The 22,600-nt window shown below is 44.8% G+C and overlaps 1 protein-coding gene across 1 annotated transcript; it reads left to right on the forward strand.

Annotated features, from left to right (window-relative positions):
* Window positions 1-444: 444 nt before the first annotated feature.
* LOC138353311 (mucin-21-like) lies at window positions 445-3,282 on the forward strand. Its single transcript, XM_069306184.1, has 2 exons — window positions 445-516; window positions 2,554-3,282. Exons 1-2 carry the CDS (start codon window positions 445-447, stop codon window positions 3,280-3,282), a joined length of 801 nt encoding a protein of 266 aa, XP_069162285.1.
* Window positions 3,283-22,600: the final 19,318 nt, after the last annotated feature.

Here is a 22,600-nt window from a genome sequence, read left to right on the forward strand (position 1 = left end):
CCACGACAACATCTTGCACGACCACGACAACAACATCCACGACAACATCTTCAGAACTAGTGCGGGGATCGAACCATGCAGCGTCCTGGGTACGCCCGTTAAGCCACGTGGACAGCGATCTGCGAATGGTTATACTCGTTACTTATGGTAACGCAGTGTTAAAATTGTCCAGTGTATTGAAGCTGGTGCATTGAAAACATCAATATTATAGCGCTTTAAGTTTTTGCTTCTCAAATACGTCGTATTTTAACGAATTGGTGACTCCGTGTAGAATAGGATGTTATAAGAGAGTGTTGCTGGGTTTGCTCACACACATGTAGAAGATATAGAATGTTGTTAGTAAGAGGCGCAGCTTACTGCTACAGATAGAGATACCGAGATGCAGCTAACTGCTACAAATAGAGATACCGAGATGCAGCTACTGCTACTGATAGAGATACCGAGATGCAGCTTACTGCTACAGATAGAGATACCGAGATGCAGGTTACTGCTACAGATAGAGACACCGAGATGCAGGTTACTGCTACTGATAAAGATAATATTAGGAAATATAATACATATCGAAATTTATTGACGTGATTAATTTTGATATTGCTGAACACTACGTCAATTATTCCCTGTAAAATTACTACTAATGCAACTATTTTTGTCACTAATTCTCCTATGTTTTGACTAAATATAATCATATTAAGACATATTTTTCCTTGTGATGGCTCGCTAAATCCACCACCTAACTTTCTCGCTCTACCTTAACCGAAGCCAAAAAATCATATCGACCAAAAAACAAAACAATCCATATCCCAGCACATGATAGCACGATAATTGTGAGCTACGATTGAAGCTCCATGACTAGTTACCTGACTGATACGAGGTGCCAGGCTGAACTGTTACGTGTTCCCAGGATTTTTTCCTGAGCTTAAAACGAGTCTAATGGTAAGCTTGCGGTGCTGGCTGGTCATTGGGACGGAATTGAGACGAGATTATCATGCTCTATTGAATCTGTGAAGACTAATGTGGTGTCTCGCCATGTTTATGGCTGTTCAGGGGATGGTATTATGCCTTTCTCCTCTGTGGTCACAACTGTCAATTGTAGCCGCGTTTTAAGATCGTAATGTGCACGTCCAGCAGCAGCGAGTGATTTTGCGAACCCGAGCTCGTAAATAATTATACAATTTATATGCAACGTTTTGCATAAGAGAAATAATAAGTAGGAATTTCGTTTGACTTATATCGGGGACTATTTCGTCGTCAAATGATTGTATTGCCGGATAATTACCTTCGATTTGACTATTTATTCATCTATTGTAATGTCAGAGAAATTGACTTACAGGAGTCACGTCGAATTTGCTTATAACATTGTTAAACGCAATATATCTATGACTCATACTGCAAAATCCTAATCACTTTCATACAAAGTTGTTTAAGTAATTATGAGTGTCAAGCTCTTAGGATGCCAATATATAGTCTATATTGCTAGAATGAAAGGATTTATGTTAATTATTTGGTTGAAAGTTCCAACACGTAGTGATGGACCATCGAACGTTGAATTTGTATATCGAATTTAGACAAACAAGAATTTTTTTAACTGCAACTTCAATATAAGACGTTTCCTAACCTCTCTTAGGAATCCTAAGCTTTATACACCCACTTGGGCTTAATATAGTACACGTATGTGCTATTCTAGGCCTAGAAATATTTAAGTTTGATTTTTACCTTTATTTTTTCCAGACTCTATAATTATAGTACAAAAAGTGGTTTACTGGCGGTCCATCACTACAAATTGGTACTTTCGATCAAATAGTTACTGTAAGTACTACCATTTCAAGAGGTTGGGCTACCCTCTAGCGCTGAGGACTAGGAGCTGGGATATAACGAAGGGAGGAAAAGGTGCCCAACTATTTGGGTAATCAGAGGATTCAACGCTTAACTGCAAGGAACGAGGCCTCTGCTCTATCGACCAGTTGAGGTTGAGGCGAAAATAAAGTCTTAATGCTTCTCGGAGCTTGCTGCAACCGCGTTCCTCCACCTGCAGTGGGGGGCAAGGCGGGTTTTCGCCAATCATATGCACACGAAAATCTTCTTGTACTACGTGTTATTTATTCCCCCATGTACTGCACGCCGGACTGTGCGGAGATGGTGATTGGTGGAGAGGCATGGGAGAGGAGGGGGAGAGGGGGGGATGGGGAGGAGGGTCAGCATTGGGGGAGGAGGGTGAGGGATAGGGAAGGGCGAGAGGTATATGGGGAAGGATTTCTGGGAATAGGGGAGTGGTGGTGGTATAGCGTAAGATTCACAGCATTTAGACAATCAAATACGAGTCCTAGCACTTGAACAATCGACCGTCCCAGCACACAGGCTCAGACAACATCCAGTGGTCCCAGCACACAGGCTCAGACAACATCCAGTGGTCCAAGCACACAGGCTTAGACAACATCCAGTGGTCCCAGCACACAGGCTCAGACAACATCCAGTGGTCCGAGCACACAGGCTCAGACAACATCCAGTGGTCTCAGCACACAGGCTTAGACAACATCCAGTGGTCCCAGCACACAGGCTCAGACAACATCCAGTGGTCTCAGCACACAGGCTCAGACAACATCCAGTGGTCTCAGCACACAGGCTCAGACAACATCCAGTGGTCTCAGCACACAGGCTCAGATAACATCCAGTGGTCCCAGCACACAGGCTCAGACAACATCCAGTGGTCTCAGCACACAGGCTCAGACAACATCCAGTGGTCTCAGCACACAGGCTCAGACAACATCCAGTGGTTCCAGCACACAGGCTCAAACAACATCCAGTGGTCTCAGCACACAGGCTCAGACAACATCCAGTGGTCTCAGCACACAGGCTCAGATAACATCCAGTGGTCCCAGCACACAGGCTCAGACAACATCCAGTGGTCCCAGCACACAGGCTCAGACAACATCCAGTGGTCCCAGCACACAGGCTCAGACAACATCCAGTGGTCCCAGCACACAGGCTCAGACAACATCCAGTGGTCCCAGCACACAGGCTCAGACAACATCCAGTGGTCCCAGCACACAGGCTCAGACAACATCCAGTGGTCCCAGCACACAGGCTCAGACAACATCCAGTGGTCTCAGCACACAGGTTCAGACAACATCCAGTGGTCCCAGCACACAGGCTCAGACAACATCCAGTGGTCCCAGCACACAGGTTCAGACAACATCCAGTGGTCCCAGCACACAGGTTCAGACAACATCCAGTGGTCCCAGCACACAGGCTCAGACAACATCCAGTGGTCCCAGCACTTGCTGAGAGAGAGAGAGCACCTGCAGCGCCCGTGAACATGCCGAGACTCAAATTTCTATTATATATGCAAGCTTGAGCTGTTACTGGGGTACATAAACACACTTGTGGGTGGCCCATTGTGTGGAGAATTAGCATTTATAAGTAGGAGTAAAATTTCCAACCATATTTATTTCTCTCTCGCTTTCATTCTCCATGTATCTCTTCCTCTCAATTTATCACCATCTCTCTCTCCCTCTCTCTCTCCCTCCCTCCCTCCCTCTCTCTCTCTCTCACACACACACACACAGATACACACCTATAATCACATCCCTATTTTTCTCTTTTCTTATCTATCCTCATCATTTGCGCCTCCATTAGTACTATTTTTGAGTGGTGTAAACTGCTGGAGAACTCACCGCCTGGTGTTCCAGCGGACGTAATGAGCTGAAGCTCTTCTGTAGAGGAAGCGAGGCTAAGTGGCCCGGCCGGGAGAACTGCCACGATAAGATGACTTGGGGAGAGGGAAGGGCAGTGAAGAGTAACGGGAAGGGGTAAAACAGGCAGGGAGAGAGTGAGGAGGAGGAGAGAGAGATATGGGAATGGGAGAGAAGGAAAAGGGAGAGAGAACGGGGAAGAAGTGGAATGGAATGAAGGAAAGAGGTGTCAGGATGGTTAGATAGGTGGAGTTCGAGAGCCCGGGTTAGTGAGGCGGGGTTAGTGAGGCGGGGTTAGTGAGGCGGGGTTAGTGAGGCAGGGTTAGAGGGGCGGGGTTAGAGGGCGATTTTCAGAGAAAGAATGGGAAGGAGTGATACAGAGAAGGACGAAACATGGACGAATAGAAATTTCCGATATAGACGAAAGGGCCACAATACCCATTCCCTTTTCCCCTCTCTAACTTCCCCCCCCCCCCCTACACGCGCAATTAGACTTCCAGATAGAAAGAATTGCGAGGTAAGGAGAACAGGTTCTGCAGACTGGGAGATGGTTCAGGAGGGGCCCCACAGTAGAGTCTCCGGTCTGGCCAGTGATGGTTCGTGGGGAGGGGAAAGGGGCCTCAGCAGTAGCGTTTCCGTCCTGGTCAGTGATGGTTCAGGTGGGGGGGCCCCCACAGCCGCGGCTCCGGCACAGTTAATTAAGGGTCGATAACAACGGAATGGGGCCGTGCATAACTAATGGGGGTTCGAGCTAATTGGGGAGGTTCGTTGAAGGTCACACACATATAGAGATTTTCGATCGCAGCTCATGGGGGTCATGTACAGCTGAAAAGAGGTCAATGACAAGTGCTGTAGGGTCAAGAATCTACCACAAAAGTCGAGGACACTCAACAGCAGTCGATCGCATATATGATAAGTCTTGAAGACAGCTGATAAACTTCATTTTATTCGTAACAAATTTATTCATTGGCATTGAACACCAAATTTACAATAGTTCGTTTTATAAATTCTTGTAATATCTGCCCCATTCAAATCGAAATTGGAAATTTCGAATGGCGGAGCAATATAATGGAAGGACACGAGGCCCAAAATCATATATTTCTCTATTTAACATTTAAGACTCCTCGATCACTCTCATTCTTTCAGTTCTTCACCATCTCTTTGTGTTCTTCCTCTGTCACTTGTACAGTTGTGGTCTCCTTACCTCGACGTTAGTGAGCTCTCGCTCTCTCTATCTCTGTATCTCTCTCCTCCGTCTCCTCTCTCCTGACTTTCTCCTCCCTTTCTCTCTCCCATGCCTCTCTATCTCTCTACTTCCTCTCCTGAATCTCTCCCTCTCCCTCCATTCTTTCCTCTCCTCTCTATCCCTCTTCCCTCCCTCTCAATCCCTATCCCTCTTTCATTATCTTCCTCTCCCACATCTCTCCTCCCTCTCTCTCTACCTCTCTCTCCTTCACTATCTTCCTTCCTCTCTTACATCCTCTCTCCCTCCGTTCGTCCCTCTCTCTCTCTCTCTCTCATTCCCCTCTCTCTTTCTGTATATATATCTCCTTCTCTCTCCATGTTGATGGAGTGAGAATCTTGAAGGAATCCAATATCAGCGCGAGAATATCCCCATTTGCTTATATCTTCCTCACACCCAGCTCCGGACCTGCTATAGATACCGGAAGTGTCTTCTTGGCCAAACACTTTGCTGGCCACCAATGATCCATACTTCCGCTGACGACGCGATAAGTGGCAGGAATTTCCGATGGGGTTCGATTCCCCTTTACAGCTTCCCCACCTCTATTTATATTTTCCCAGGAACCTCCTGCTTAACAAGAGTTTGCTTATCCTACCGTCTGTGTGGCGTAAAAGAGCTCATAATCTTAACTTCTGTTTGTTTATGAAGTTATATAGCAAGCGTATGTGGATATTTATATGCCTGTATACCAGAATCTCTTACGAGGAATTCCAGCATCGTTAACATAGATGTCGCTTCCGCTCTTTTACGGTTGTCCCGGTCAGCGCAGAGGGCGTGTCACATTACCGGGTGGGGGCGGTCACGGAGCCTCGCCCAGCACCTCTATTACACACACACGCCCCTTCCATTACTTTCCCCTACACACCGTCAGGAGGTGGAACAGTGCTCAAGAAGGATGCAGAGGGAGAGTGAGGGAGTAACTGTGTGTAGATTTACTCACCTAGTTGTGTTTGCGAGGGTTGAGCTTCAGTTCTTTGGTTCCGCATCTCAACCACGCATCAACTGGTGTATGGATTCCGGTGTCAATTGAGATTTATCATAGCAACATTTCAAAGTGTGTATGGAGTCTGCCTCCACCACATCATATCCTATTCCTCCCAATTCTAGGGAAAACTTCGTCGCAAATTTCTAAACCAATTTGCATTTCTTTACGCTTTTTTTTATAAGTAGGGGTTCCACGATGGGTCGGAATACTCTAAGACTGGTCTCACCAAGGCAGATTACAGAGATCTAAACGCCTTTTGATATAGTTTTCTGAATGTTGTTCTAACTCTTGCTAGTGTAAAGTATGTTGCTGACGGTATGTGTGTTTGTGTTTGTATTCACCTAGTTGTGCTTGCGGGGGTTGAGCTTTGGCTCTTTGGTCCCGCCTCTCAACTGTCAATCAACTGGTGTACAGATTCTTGAGCCTACTGGGCTCTATCATATCTACATTTGAAACTGTGTATGAAGTCAGCCTCCACCACATCACTGCCTAATGCATTCCATTTACTAACTACTCTGACACTGAAAAAGTTCTTTCTAATGTCTCTGTAGCTCATTTCGGTACTCAGCTTCCACCTGTGTCCCCTTGTGCGTGTGCCACCTGTTTTAAATAATCCATCCATGTCCATCCTGTCAATTCCCCTGAGAATTTTGTATGTGGTGATCATGTCTCCCCTAGCTCTTCTGTCTTCCAGCGACGTGAGGTGCAGTTCACGTAGTTTGTCCTCTTAACTCATGCCTCTTAGTTCAGGGACTAGCCTAGTGGCATACCTCTGAACTTTTTCCATCTTCGTCTTGTGTTTGACTAGATAAGGGCTCCACGCTGAGGCTGCATACTCCAGGATTGGCCTTACATATGCGAGAAATCATGTTTATCACATTTCCTTAGAAACACTGTGTGATGCTTAACCCCAGCTTCCTCCCATTCATTTTTAGTCTACTCAATACTTCCACGATGAAGAAATATTTGAATTTCTGCTTCATCTGCGTATCATGTGGCACTCCGCTCGTTACCTCTTTCCCCTCATTATGCCTCCAATCTCACTGTGACCCTCAGCGTTCAGTCAGTGAGGTACTCCAGTATTCATCTTGCCTAGTATCATTGTAGATAATCTCTTCAGTCATATTCCAGTTGTCTTATACCTTACGCCAGCTCTCTTGTACTATACGCCAGCTCTCTTGTACCATACGCCAGCTCTCTTGTACCAAACTCCACCGTTTCTCGCCCAAATTCACCATGGGGTCATCACCACCACCAACACCCCCCAACCTTCCTCCCCCTCGGCACCAGTGTGAAGACGTCACGCCGTGTAAGGAGTAAATGAAGCAGAAGTGACGTGGAAATAATATGAAGACAATATGATGGCCGTCACCCTGCGACTCTCATCACCGATAGGAGGGGGAGAGGGAGGGATTTTCAGGGTGGGATGGGATAGAGAAGAGGGGGATAGATGACGGGGGGAGAGAGGGAGGGGGGGGTGATTTTGAGGGTGCTAGGGAGAGGCATAGGTTGGTGGGGAAACTGAGGAAGATGTGAATGGGGTAAGATGGTGGGGGATAGGGACGTAAGTTGGGGGAGGTGGAAGGGAATTGGAAAAAGAAGGGCTAGGATATTAGGAGGTTGGTGGAGATTGGGGGAGGAAGAGTGGGGAAGAAGTGAGGGAGGGTAATGGGGTAGGAGATCTGAATAACCTTTAGGCAAGGAAAAGATGAGGTTGTGATGAGGCTGAAAGAGGGATCAGTGAGAGAGGTTCGAAGAGATGAAGAAAGGGTTCAACGAAATGGGAGGCAGTGGGGGGAAATGGGATCAAGCCTTTTAATAACAAAGGAGATCAGTGAAAGGGATTAGAAGAAAAGGGAGAATAGGATCAGTGAAGGCTTGCAAGACACGTCAGTAGCAGGTGAGCGAGTTACAGAATAGGTAATGAGTTATGGACGATAAGGACGAATAGGGTAACTGATGGCGAGGGCGTAAAATAATGATGCAAAAGAGGGGAAAAGAGAGGGTGTGGAACAGGAGCTAGTAGGCGCACGTAAGGTGGTAGCATGGTCGTCAAAGAGTTGAATAGGTGACTGGGAAGCGAAGGGAAGGGCAGGGAAGGGAAGGGAAGGGAAGGGTAGGGAAGGGAAAGAAAGGAAAGGGAAGGGAAGGTGGACAGGAACTAGGGAATGTGGAACGGTTGGAAAAATGAATTAGGTTGTGGGACGCTAATACTATAAATGACAAGAGAAAATAGAGACAACCAAGATAGGATGATATTGAAATATAGTCTCAGTTACTCATTAAAGGTACTGGACAAAACATTTCACCACAAGGTTACTGCATTGTAACCAACTCTTCGTATCTAATATTCAATAGACGATATCCTGCAAGTGTGCAAGCAGATAAACATGAGCACAAGAAAGGTTGAACTCAGTGCGTCTGTCACAATACATATAATACGACACCTCCACCACATTATATATCCATCAACACCAAATAACACACGCATGAAAGACACCACACAACCCACAAATAAAGACACTTCAAAATCACGACACACCATAACAAATAAAATAATTACAGCTACCACAAATGGAGTCATATGAGAAAAAAACAATTGGAGACGAGTTCCCACACTTCAAGAATAAATTCAGAAAATATAGCCATTTCCTAAGCCACCACACAACAAATCAACGCCAAGCTACCCCACCCTGTGACAAGCATTACGCGCACCCCCGCCTCCCCCCCACCCCGACCCCTCCCTCCTGGTTAACACCCGAGTGAAAGTGAAATGATAAATCACATCCACAGGAGGATTTCCGAGTGCTGTTTAATTTTAAAATACCTCGTTAAGCGCGTTCCGTCTCTTCCCACCACACTGCCGTCAGCCACTGTACTATCCCCCTGTCAGCCAGTATACTACTTCCCGTCAGACATCACACTACCCCTGTCAGCACAGCCCGTAAATATGGATATTGGGGAGGTTTCCCAACGTCAAGAAAATGGTAAATTTAAAGTGTCTTCACCTAATCTACCAGAGGACCCAAAACAGAAAACGGGAAAGTGCGTTACTTTCGCGAGCCGCATCCATTTTATAGTACGACAATTTTTGGCCTTGTGTAACGCAGTTAGTTTAGTTCATTTATCATGCACCCCATACCCATCTTGTGGGCGGTAGTTCATTTATCATGCACCCCATACCCATCTTGTGGGCGGTAGTTCATTTATCATGCACCCCATACCCATCTTGTGGGCGGTAGTTCATTTATCATGCACCCCATACCCATCTTGTGGGCGGTAGTTCATTTATCATGCACCCCATACCCATCTTGTGGGCGGTAGTTCATTTATCATGCACCCCATACCCATCTTGTGGGCGGTAGTTCATTTATCATGCACCCCATACCCATCTTGTGGGCGGTAGTTCATTTATCATGCACCCCATACCCATCTTGTGGGCGGTAGTTCATTTATCATGCACCCCATACCCATCTTGTGGGCGGTAGTTCATTTATCATGCACCCCATACCCATCTTGTGGGCGGTAGGGGAAAGGGTTACAGAGGCACATAATGGGCTCAGGGACTGAACCCCACAATTCAAATAGCTAAGCAAGTTACAATCTTGATGAGCTAGTTACAAAATTCAGTATAAGTCGTCACATCAACAATGGGTTCGAGATCGACCACAAGTACAGTTTCTAAATTAAGCAACTGACATATGTGGAGAGTTAGTGTCATAATTGATATGTTTCTCCTGCACACCGCCCCCCATCCAGTGGGCAGCGGTGGATTAGTTACAATCACTTAGTTACTACCTACAGTTAGCAAACTGGGAATATTTGGCTAAAATTTCTGTTAGCAGATCATTTTGTATGAAATATTTACTCATTGTTGGAACATTTCTGTAACACATACGAGCGAAAAGTGACGTTCTTTGTATCGGGATAGGTTAGTCAGCAACCATGCTACACGGCCCACCATCATCCACCACACTATCCCTCCCTTCTCTAACATTACTACCTTCACCCACCTTCAACATCCATCACTAATACCTACTACCCACAACGACCACACCTCACCAACATCAGGTCTCACCAACAACACCTGCTCCTCCCCCACCACCATTCTCCTCACACTAACACACCACCAAATGTATCCTGGTTAGCATTGTAAAAGACCTTTAATCACCTGTGGTCGAGTGCTCAATAACTCCCTACAGTGTAAATGATGTGTAACAGATTTCTAACTCTGTCTATGCAGGATAAACAGATATATATATATATATATATATATATATATATATATATATATATATATATATATATATATATATATATATATATGTCTAGCATTGTATACATTAATGTTGACGTCTGTGGTAGGATACAACACGGACCACCAACACCCACCACACACAAGAGGTGGCGGGGACGCGTTCCCACGCTCAACGCTGCTTAAAAGGGCGAGCAGGGGTAGGGGAGGAGGGGGTGTTGTGAGGTAGGATGTTGGAGGGAGGGAGGGTAATGGGGAAGGGGGGAACCAGCAGGTTTATGAAGGGAAGGGGGAGGGAGGGAAGGGGTGGGAGGGGGCAGTAAAGAGAGAGTGTTGATATATTCTTGACCGAGATGAAACTCCAAGATTCCACTTGGTGGGAAGTGTCGTAGGAAATATGATATACAAGAAAAAAGAAAACCAGTTTATAAAGTGTTTAAGCTGTCGATAATATTTGGGTATTAAAGCATAAATAAAACGGAGTAATGGCGGCGATAATGGGTTGCCAAGTGCTTCATGTAACGATGGGAAGGAAGCTGCAGAGCATTTGCAGCTTCTGCAGACTATATTAGTTTAAGCAAAAAGAGTATAACTAACTACCCCTGTGGAAAGGGGGTGATTGTTTTAGCATAACAGATATATTTTGACACTATGTTACCCTTCACATAGTCTAAGATAGCTACATAAATACCCAAATATCTATGTACTTCATAGACAATCCCTTTACACAAGCTATTTAACTCTTCTCATAATCTAGTGTACCTGCATAGATGCTAATGCATCACACTGGCTCTTAACACAAACTATGTAACCCTTCAAAAAGTCTAAATAGCTGCGTAAATACTCATATACCGTAGATAACCCTAAAAGATAAATACCTTATAAAGAGATAAATTCCTTAGATAAATACCCATAAACCGTAAATATCCATTTTTTAAATGAAAAAAACTATATAATACATTATCTGAGGTCTTCGTGGCTTCTAATGTATTAAAGAATTACTTAAATCAAGAACAAATAGATGGCACACTTTTTTTTATTCAGAACGGTCTTCAGTAATATTGGACGTAAACAGCAGAAGCAAAAGGGATACATGTTTACAACAGGAAATTTGTGTGTTTGAATTGTTTATACATTCGTCTCTATCGATTTATGTTGCTGCTCTTGTTAATGAAGCTGTTGTTATGTTGTGTGGTCATTGTTTTGTCGTTGTTTCTGTGTGTGTTGTTGCTATTAAAGTTGTATTGTATTTGTTCATGCAGTTGTTTTTGCTCTTATGTTCTAGATGAGCTGTTATTTTTGTCTTTGCTCCTATTAAGGTCATTGTTCGTGTTCTTGTTATTGCAGTTATGTTGTTGATTTTTTTTGTATTGTTGCCTCTGCTTTAAAGATTTTTTTTCCTACGGAATAGGAGGGGAGCGGGAGAGGAAATATACACACGTGAAGAACCTTTGGAGTTAATCTTTTATCTCCTTTACCGTGACGTTCCCTTCTACACCTATGTTTCTCAATCATTTTCTGAATTACTGCCTTCTCTTTCATCATCCCTATAGCCTTCACCTCCCCTTCTCTCTCTCTCTCTCTCTCTCTCTCTCCCCACCTCATGGGCTGGACGGTAAAGCGATGGTCTCGCTTCATACAAGTCGGCGTTCAATCCCCGATCTCCCAAATGGTTGGGCACCATTCCTTTCCCCCGTCCCATCCGAAATCCTTATTCTGACCCCTTCCAAGTGCTATATAATTGTAATGGCTTGGCGCTTTCTCCTGATTATTTTTGTGATATCCCTTTCTCTCTCTCTCCCCAGTTTTCACGTACTTCATTCTTACACATTTCATCAATGTTGATCATTGAGACATGCGAGAAAATGCCACCTAATAGCGACGTACTTGATAATCACATGTTATATACACACGTTTTCTCCTGATTAGCGTGTGAAGGAGACTTTCTTCTGAGTCTTTGGTATTGAAGGCATCTGTTGAAAGCCTTTTCAGACGCCTCAGCTTCATGGATAAAGTCTGACTTATCGTGCAATTGTTGCCAGTCTTCCATCTTAAATTTGAATGGCAGGTCTTCAAAAACACCTGTTACCAATCTTCCATTTTATGTCCGAATGAAAGCAAAAATGTATTTTCTTCCGTGTACAGCTGTCTAGCGCTGTACAGGGACCTTGTCTTCTAAATGTTTACAAACATATGTCACGGACCACGGACCACGTGACATTACTACGGCCTGTAGTAATGTTGAGCCTCTTTGGCTGTTTACAAATGAGCTCGAGACTGGAGTCTGAAGAAAGCTGTCAGCTGGAAGACGGGGATTTATTTTTAGTAAAATATATACATTGCCATCTTACATAAAATACATAAAATGTATACATTTACGGACCCTTGACTTGTGGAAACTCATAAAACAAGCTGTTGCCATTTTAAACATAATATTATTATTAATAATGAATAATAATATTATTATTAATTAATAATAATATTAATACAAATAATTATAATTTATACTGCATCCAGCAACAGGAAAACGGAAAATCAGAGCGGGGGAAACAAGCCTAGACCCAACATTAGACCTCATCTGGCACAGATAATGAGAGCTACTTAAATTCCAATAGCAGACGCCATGCAAGAAAAACACAAACAAATTGACAAAGGTGAGGGGCTCGTAATGTATTATTTATAACGACTGTCACTCTTCCGACAATAGGAAATCAAAATCAGATATGATTTTATGTTACCTGTCAGTACAGGCAGCTTGGAGGCGAGTCATCCTGTCAGGTATTGAGGTCAAGGACAGAAGGGAGAGAGAAGGGAGGGAGGGAGAGAGAGAGAGAGAGAGAGAGAGAGAGAGAGAGAGAGAGAGAGAGAGAGAGAGAGAGAGAGAGAGAGAGTGTGCGTGTGTGTATTCTTACTATTTGAGTCTGCAGAATCGAACTATTAGCTCTTGGACTTCGCCTTTCTAACCAATAAATTTTTCCTCTATTATATATACTACATATATTTCTTTCTAAAACACACACACGCGCGCACGCACGCACACACACACACACACACACACTCACACAAACACACACACACACACAAACATGCCCAGGAAGCAGCCCGTAGCAGCTGTCTAACCCCCAGGTACCTATTTACTGCTAGGTGAACAGGGGTATCAGGGTGATAAACTCAGCCAATTTGTTTCAGCTTCGGCCGAAAATCGAACCCGGGCCCTTAGGACTACGACCCTCGTGCGCTGTCCACTCAGCCGTGAGACCCCTCTGAATGTGTGTACTCATCTAGTTGTGCTTACAGAGGTTGAGCTCTGGCTCTTTGGTCCTGCCTCTCAACCGTCAACCAACTGATGTACAGATTCCAGAGCCTATTGGGCTCTATCATATCCACATTTGAAACTGTGTATGGAGTCAGCCTCCACCACATCACTGCTTAATGCATTCCACTTGTTAACTACTCTGACACTGAAAAAGTTCTTCCTAACGTCCCTGTGGCTCACTTGGGTACTCATGTGTATGTGTACTCACCTAATTGTGCTTGCGGGGGTTGAGCTCTGGCTCTTTGGTCCCGCCTCTCAACCGTCAATCAACTGGTGTACAGATTCCTGAGCCTATTGGGCTCTATCATATCTACATTTGAAACTGTGTATGGAGTCAGCCTCCACCACATCACTTCATGTGTATGTGTGTGTGTGTGTGTGTGTGTGTTTGATTGCCTAATCGTACTTGTCCAACATTACAGTGCCTTCGGAGAAGTGAAGCCTATTTCTTTATGCATCACATATTGGTAGGGTTGCACCTGCTGCGCTGCGTTTTAACTCGACTGCCTGGTTGATACCTGGTTGATGGGGTTCTTGGAGTTCGTCTACTCCCCAAGCCCGGCCCGAGGCCAGGCTCGACTTGTGAGAGTTTGGTCCACCAGGCTGTTGCTTGGAGCGGCCCGCAGGCCCACATACCCACCACAGCCCGGTTGGTCCGGCACTCCTTGGAGGAATAAATATAAAAAAAATTTCGAATTCTTTGCTGATTTTAATCATAAAGTTGAGGATGAAGGTGGCTTCCACAACTTATTTCAGTACTATCCACCTGTTTACCAATGGCAAATCCTATAAGATATTCTTACAATTTTTCGTCCATTGTGTTTCTTACTTCTACGTATGTTCCTCCATGCACTACATTCTCTAGTATTTAAAAACTTTTAAATACTAGATGTCCTTTTAAATGTCCTTTTCCACCTTGTCTATTGCTCTCTGTATCAGCAATAGACAAGGTGAAAAAGTATGTATGTAGAAATCATATAACTCTAGAGTGGAGAGAGGATAAGATCTAGTTTTATTAACCCATCCTCATACATTCAATCTTAAAGGTTCTGGCACTAACCTTGATGCAAACTATGCACTTTCTAAAAATTCTGTGATGAAGAAGATTCATGCTTAATATTGGCCTCACAAAGCTTTATAGATTACATTAAAAAAAATTATTTTTAAATGCTTAGCAAATGTTTTTGTCTTTCCAAATCTTGCCATATGGAAACGTGTGCCTCTGATGTCACTGATCTAATTACAACCCCACAAATCTCATTCCGATTCCTGTAACTGTAATTTCCTGCGATTTTCTACAGTCTTCGGTTTTATATTTCCTCATTAACTTTACGTCATCTGGAAATATAAGCAGGAACGCATTCACCGTGTGTGTCTGGGAGAGAGAGAGAGAGAGAGAGAGAGAGAGAGAGAGAGAGAGAGAGAGAGAGAGAGAGAGAGAGAGAGAGAGAGAGAGAGAGAGAGAGAGGCAGAGGTACAGAGACACAGACACAAAACGGTAAAAAAATCTAAAAATGAGAATGAGACCAAACAAAAAAAGTATAGTTATTCAATACATTGTCGGCTGGCTGGTGTTGGCGTGTCGGTGGGCCAGCACCTAGACACGGCCATCTCTTGTAAACCCGACGGTAAATGACTAACAATATGTGATCCATCAACCCGCCGCCGACTCACTCTTTAGAAAATTATGCAAAGTTTTCGCGGGCGATTTCAAAAGGCATGTGTGGACCCGCGCGCGCACGTCTCTTCCGATGGCCAATGGGAACGGTTGAATTCTTTGCCGCGCTTTTTGTCTTAAAATGGAATGCATTTTCACAATGTTTCTTACTCCTCTTTCTTTTTTTTTTGTCACGAAGACTATGTGCAAGTTGATGGACTTCTCAATGGTACATTTCTCTCTGAAGAAGTTAAAAAACCTTTCTTTAGACGCTCGGAGTTTAATCTCTTGGCTTCGCTTACCATCACTGATTTTCGGGAGATTATCTTTGATATTGCGTGCATGGTTTAGATGGGCCAAGTTTGATCAGTTGAATTTTAATAGGTATTTTTTTATTAACTTACCCCCCGGCGACCAGAATTACAGGTATTGAAGTTATAATATATAATACTTACACAAACATATATTTATTTTGCATACCGTATATATATATATATATATGTATATATATATATATATATATATATATATATATATATATATATATATATATATATATATATATATATATATATATATATATTTGAGAACAAGCCTGGTGGTTCCAAGGCATATATGCCACTGAAAACACCACACCCCAGGAGTGACTCGAACCCATACTGCCAGGAGCACTATGCAACTGGTGTACAGGACACCTTAACCGCTCGACCATCACGACCCAACAAAAGATGATGGTGTCCGAAGCTATTTGCCCGTCATCCCGACGGCACTCTGATGGTAATCTTGGGCATAGTATTTTATCAAATCACCTCATTTTTGGGGCCACGTGAGCAACACAAATGCGAATCACCTCCTTTGGTCGAGCGGTTAAGGTCTCCTGTACACCAATTGCATAGTGCTCCTGGCAGTATGGGTTCGAGTCACTCCTGGGGTGTGGGGTTTTCAGTTTATATTATATATATATATATATATATATATGTCGTACCTAATAGCCAGAACGCACTTCTCAGCCTACTATGCAAGGCCCGATTTGCCTAATAAACCAAGTTTTCCTGAATTAATATATTTTCTCTAATTTTATTCTTATGAAATGATAAAGCTACCCATTTCATTATGTATGAGGTTAATTTTTTTTTATTGGAGTTAAAATTAACGTAGATATATGACCGAACCTAACCAACCCTACCTAACCTAACCTAACCTATCTCTATAGGTTAGGTTACGTTTGGTAGCCGAAAAAGTTAGGTTAGGTTAGGTTAGGTAGGTTAGATAGTCGAAAAAACATTAATTCATGAAAACTTCGCTTATTAGGCAAATCGGGCCTTGCATAGTAGGCTGAGAAGTGCGTTCTGGCTACTAGGTACGACATATATATATATATATATATATATATATATATATATATATATATATATATATATATATACACATACACATATTACTGAACATATTATAGATACACATAATATATTAGGCAGCATATCATCCCCTGAGCTGTGAACTAGCTGTCCGTGGCCGTAGTAAAGCCATTTTCCCATAACCGGCTCACGTATAAACCATCATAAACCAGAATCAATACCATAACATAAAAAAAAAAACTTTCAAACTTAAACAAGTCAATCCTTCTCAATTCCGGCAATTAATCCTGACAATAAACCCGTTCTGAGCCAGCGAGTAGGCTTGATCCCACCAGCGTCGCCAAGCCCAATCGTCACTTGTTTCCCCAACAATGGCCGCCAAGATACGTTGTCAATAACGTATTGCAATCCTTCAAGATGCCAAGGATCGAAGATCATCTAAATCAAGGTTCTCTCATGGCCTGGGTTGCGATAGGTGACATTCGTAGTGGCTGGGATATCGCTGGTGCCGAAGGGGTGGGTGCTGGCAGGCCTGGTTTGATCACGCGTCGCGGTAATCCATTGTTATGGTCATCAACGTTCGTGGCGTAATGACGCAAGATGGCGCTGGCGAGCAGCAAGGGCGCAACCCGCAATAATGGCGCCTGATTGTGTTGGGGGGGATTACATTGTCATTGGCCTGGCATTTCCGCTCTGTTTGTGTTACCATTAACTACCTTGTGTAGCGACGCTCTGGGACCAGCCAAGTCCTTCTCGCGCGAGAGCGCGTACACACACACACACACACACACCCACACAGATAGAGCCCAATAGGCTCAGAAACCTGTACACCTGTTGATTGACGGTTGAGAGGCGGGACCAAAGAGCCAGAGCTCAACCCCCGCAAACACAACTAGGTGAGTACAACTAGGCGAGTACACACACACACACACATACACACACACACACACACTCACACACAAATTACGCTAACACTACATTTAAACAATAGTTTAAATCGTATGACTATGTTAAGTTCACATATAATTCTCTCTAAAACGCCCATAAACAAAAAATGAAGAGCACTCCTAAAACAGGTTTGCAACAACAATATTTGACACTACCATACGAGCCGGACCTGAGGCCAGATATAAACACCGGCGCATATGACTTTGTTTCCCTTCACAGGCGATAACTCCTGGCACGCGTCTGGACCTGCCTTCCCCTCACCCTCACGTGACCTCAGGGGCCAACCTTATCACCCCTAACCGGTTACCATATATTGGGAGGGAAGATACCAGTGGTAATAGATTACCAAGATTCAGGGAAGGGAAAATAGGTTGTCCAGTATAGGGTGATACTAACGGTATCATGCTGCCATATACCGAGGAATGATGTCACCAGAAGAGCCAAGCTCAAGTGTCGGGAGATGGTACATCAGAAGTGCCAATAGATGGCATCATCATAAGTGCCAATAGATGGCATACATCAAAAGTGCCAGTAGATGGCATACATCAGAAGTGCCAGTAGATGGCATACATCAGAAGTGCCAGGATATGACACCTACCGGAACTACCAACCACCGGAATTAGTAACTAGTGAATGGTGAAACCAGAGATACGAAGTCCCGGGAGGCAGACACACATAACAGATTCGAAGATAACACGAGGCTGCGCTGGTACGAGGCTAGTCAAACTACTAAATTTCATCTGTAAACCGTGTATGTGTGTGTGTGTGTGTGTGTGTAATTACCTAAGTGTAATTACCTAAGAGTAGTTACAGGATGAGAGCTACGCTCGTGGTGTCCCGTCTTCCCAGCACTCTTTTTCATATAACGCTTTGAAACTACTGACGGTCTTGGCCTCCACCACCTTCTCACCTAACTTGTTCCAACCGTCTACCACTCTGTTTGCGAAAGTGAATTTTCTTATATTTCTTCGGCATCTGTGTTTACCTAGTTTAAATCTATGAGCTCTTGTTCTTAAAGATCCTGGTCTCAGGAAATCTTCCCTGAGACCTGGAACTTTAAGAACAAGAGGTCATAGATTTGTGTGTGTGTGTGTGTGTGTGTGTGTGTGTGTGTGTGTGTGTGTGTGTGTGTGTGTGTGTGTGTGTGTGTGTGTGTGTGGATAAAAAAAAATCCGTTGATTGTTTGACAGTTGAGAGGAGGGCCGAGAGAGCCAGAGCTCAACCCCCACAAGCACAACTAGGTGAATACACACTCTCCCCCACTCACGTATGACCACGCTGGCCTTTCCGGTACTACTAATTCAGTAATCCCCGCCATATTCTCCCCTTCAGTGGCCTTAGGCAGGAGAATGAGGGGAGGCGGCGTTGTAAAAGGGAGAGAATGTCTGAGGGAAAGGGTGTGAGTGTGGAAAAGGAATTTACAGAGGTGTAAGTAATTGCGAAAAAGTGAGAGGAAAAAAAGAGAGAAGATATGGGAAACTGTGTGGGAAGGATGACTTAAAGAGGAGATTGGTAATGGAAGAGAAAAAAATGTGACAGCGGTAATGGAAGAGCTTTTGGAAGCGGTGGAGAGGAAGAGAAGGTGGGAGAGTAAGAAGCGGTGGAGAGGAAGAAGAAGTGGGAGAGAAAACGGGACGCAAGGGAAGGGGGAACAAACATAGGGGTACAGGGATGCGAGATCCACTGGAAGAAAATAATGATAAAGCAGAGATAAGAGACGCAGAGTGAGCAATAGTCCAGGAGAGCAGTGATGCTGTAAGACGTCTTCACATCTTGGCTGTTCCCCTCTCACCCCCCCCCCCCCACCCTCTCTAACCCCCTCCCACCCCTACCCCATTCCCCCTCCCATCAGAAAGTAACATCAACGTCCACCACTACAACGAGCTGCAACCACCACTACCACTAGCTGCAATCACCAGTCCGCCACTACCACTAACTGCAACCACCACTACCACGAGCTGCAACCCTCATTACCACTAGCTGCAACCACCAGTCCACCACTACCACGAGCTGCAACCACCACTACCACGAGCTGCAACCACCACTACCACGAGCTGCAACCACCACTACCACTAGCTGCAACCACCAGTCCACCACTACCAGCAACCACCATTACCACGATCTGCAACCCTCACTACCACGATCTGCAACCCTCACTACCACGAGCTGCAACCACCAATCCACCACTACCACGAGCTGCAACCACCACTACCACGAGCTGCAACCACCACTACCACGAGCTGCAACCACCACTACCACTAGCTGCAACCACCACTACCACTAGCTGCAACCACCAGTCCACCACTACCACTAGCTGCAACCACCACTACCACGAGCTGGAACCCTCACTACCACTAGCTGCAACCACAAACATTCGTCACAACCACCATCTCCAACCACATACACCAGTACCTGCCACAATCGCCAACACCTGCCACAACCTCCAACACCCACCACAACTACCAACACCCACCACAACTACCAACACCCACCAACACCCACGAACAACCACACCTAGTGACTACCAAAATTTTCCCACCCCTACACTTAGGGCCATTTATCCTATCCACACAAAGCCTCCTAATAGTTGGATTGGGAGAGGGGTGGGGGGGGGGGAGCATGAGGCCAGAATGTACGTTAGGGACATCAGCTCATAAGACAGAGACGTCAGGGCATTCATCATGGACGTCGTGTCGTCCTCCTGGGTCGTCAATGACCTCTAGGATGTCGCCAGGCATAGAGTACAGGACAATTATCAATATAAGTAGAGAAATTGTATGGATAAGGTGATGGATAAAGGGAGGAGAGAAAGAGAGGTAGAAAGAACAGGCGGGAGAGAGAGAAGAAAACATAAGAAAGAACGGGAGCGGCAGGTAGGGAAAAATGACAGAGTGGGAGGGAAAGAGAACGGGAGAGAGAGTGAGAACAAATGGGTTAAAGGCCGAGAGAACATTAGGGAGGGAGAGACAGAGACAGACGGAGAGAGACAGGACCCAGGGCCCCACCTGGTGATCCGTCCACGAAGGAATATAGAGGCGAAGGAAGCGGAGATTATGTAACAGACAGAGGGAATAGAGGAAGCAGGAGAGAAACACGGGGACAAAAGAAGAGGGTGGCGGCGAAGAGAGATAATGGAGAATTAATGAACAATAAAATATGAATCAGTGCCAAAGGGAACCTGATAATGGAACACAGCTGAACAATCTCTGTGATAAATCCATCCCCTGTTCAGGTTTTTATGTCAATCATTCGGAGTTGGTCAGCCATATGGTATATAGGTATAGCCATATAATGTACATATATATATATATATATAGAGCGAGAGATTTCATGTTATTGCAGAAAAATGCTTTAAACTGCGCTGTTATATTTGACAGTGATCCCTGGTGACCAGGAAAATAACCACCACTGAAATTATTATATTATTAAATCCAGCAAATTGCATATTTTGCCACCCAATGGAGTTAATTCAGCAATCATTAGCACGCTGTGAGCGACCATTCTGCCAGTTCCCATCTCCAATGTTCTTCCCCTTCTCACCCCTCCCCTCTCTCACCCTTCCCCTCTCTCACCCTCCCCTCGTCCGTCACCACGTCAACCCCCCTCCCCCCCTTCGTCCAAAAGCTCTTTAAAATGTGCTTCACCATTACACTAAGACTATAAATATGTTTATCTGAGCATTGTAGGTTAGGGCGTGTCGGAGCCCTAAGAGGATTTCTCGCCAAAAGTCAGCGAGTTTCCCTTCCTCCCTCCCAGCCCGACCCCTCATATAATCACCGAGGGAAGTTGAGGGGAAGAAAGGGGAGTGAAGGAGGGTGGGGATATGATAGGTGGGGGGGGGCGAAGGATGATGGGGGAATCGGTAGTAAGAGTGATCTTGGTGCTACTGGGGGGAGATGAAGAGTAGAGATAGGTAGAGGGAGCGGGGAGTTATCCCAGTAGCTGGCTGGGAGATGAGATAAATGGGTGGCAGAGATGATGCTGATGCTTCATTGGGAGATGAGATAAATGGGTGGCAGAGATGATGCTGATGCTTCATTGGGAGATGAGATAAATGGGTGGCAGAAACGGTTCTCTCGAGCAAGGGAAGACGCAAGCTGTAGAGGGTAATTCAAGAAGCTGATGAGGTTATGTTGAGACTGAGAAATGGGTGGTAACAGTGATGCTGGTGGCTGGTAGGAAGATGCATGGGAGATAAGGGGTGGAACAAGCGGATGGGGTGATCGTAATGGCTGTTAGGGGGATGAAGGAGACTGATAAGTGGTGAGTGTGTACTGTAGAAAAATATTTGTGGTAGAAGATGGGAAGAAAAGTAAGGAGAGGCTGCTGGAAGGAGAGAGAGAGAGAGAGAGACACAGACAGACAGACAGACAGACACCGAGAGAGACAGATAGACAGAGAGAGAGAGAGAGAGAGAGAGAGAGAGAGAGAGAGAGAGAGAGAGAGAGAGAGAGAGAGAGAGAGAGAGAGAGAGAGAGAGAGAGAGAGAGAGGGAGACAGGGAGAAAGAGGGAGACAGAAAAAATCCTTGAGATGCATTCTATTTGAAAATAAAAAAAAGAACAATTATAACTCGCCAAAAATATGTATACACAACAATATGAACATTAGAAGAACTTAAAGCTTATTGCGCGCGCGTGTGTACGCGCTCCCCACTGTAACCTGCTGCACCACTAGGGTAAGGACACTGATCCACCAAACTCTTACTTATAGCAGGATGTACCACGGAACAGCTGCATCACTCCAGATCATGCATTCTGTCTCTCTCTCTCTCTCTCTCTCTCTCTCTCTCTCTCTCTCTCTCTCTCTCTCTCTCTCTCTCTCTCTCTCTCTCTCTCTCAGGTGGATACAGAGGGAGAATGGAGAAGAGAGATAAATACAGACAGCCTTACAGGCAAGACAGAGACCCGGGTACAGGAAACAAAGAGGGAAATTAACCATAAAGTTTTGAATATTTCAGTGAGGGAGAAATTCCCATATTGGTTATGAGTGAGGGCTGGGAGAGCTGACGGGATGAGGGGGCGGGGATATTGTGGGTGTGGACGGCTGTCAGGAGACGCAGTGAGGATGACACAGCATGGAAGACCAACACGACACGGGCTCAAAATGACCAACACGACAGGGGCTCAAAATGACCAACACGACACGGG

This window comes from Procambarus clarkii, chromosome 57, assembly GCF_040958095.1.
Source record: "Procambarus clarkii isolate CNS0578487 chromosome 57, FALCON_Pclarkii_2.0, whole genome shotgun sequence".
Taxonomy (NCBI): domain Eukaryota; kingdom Metazoa; phylum Arthropoda; class Malacostraca; order Decapoda; family Cambaridae; genus Procambarus; species Procambarus clarkii.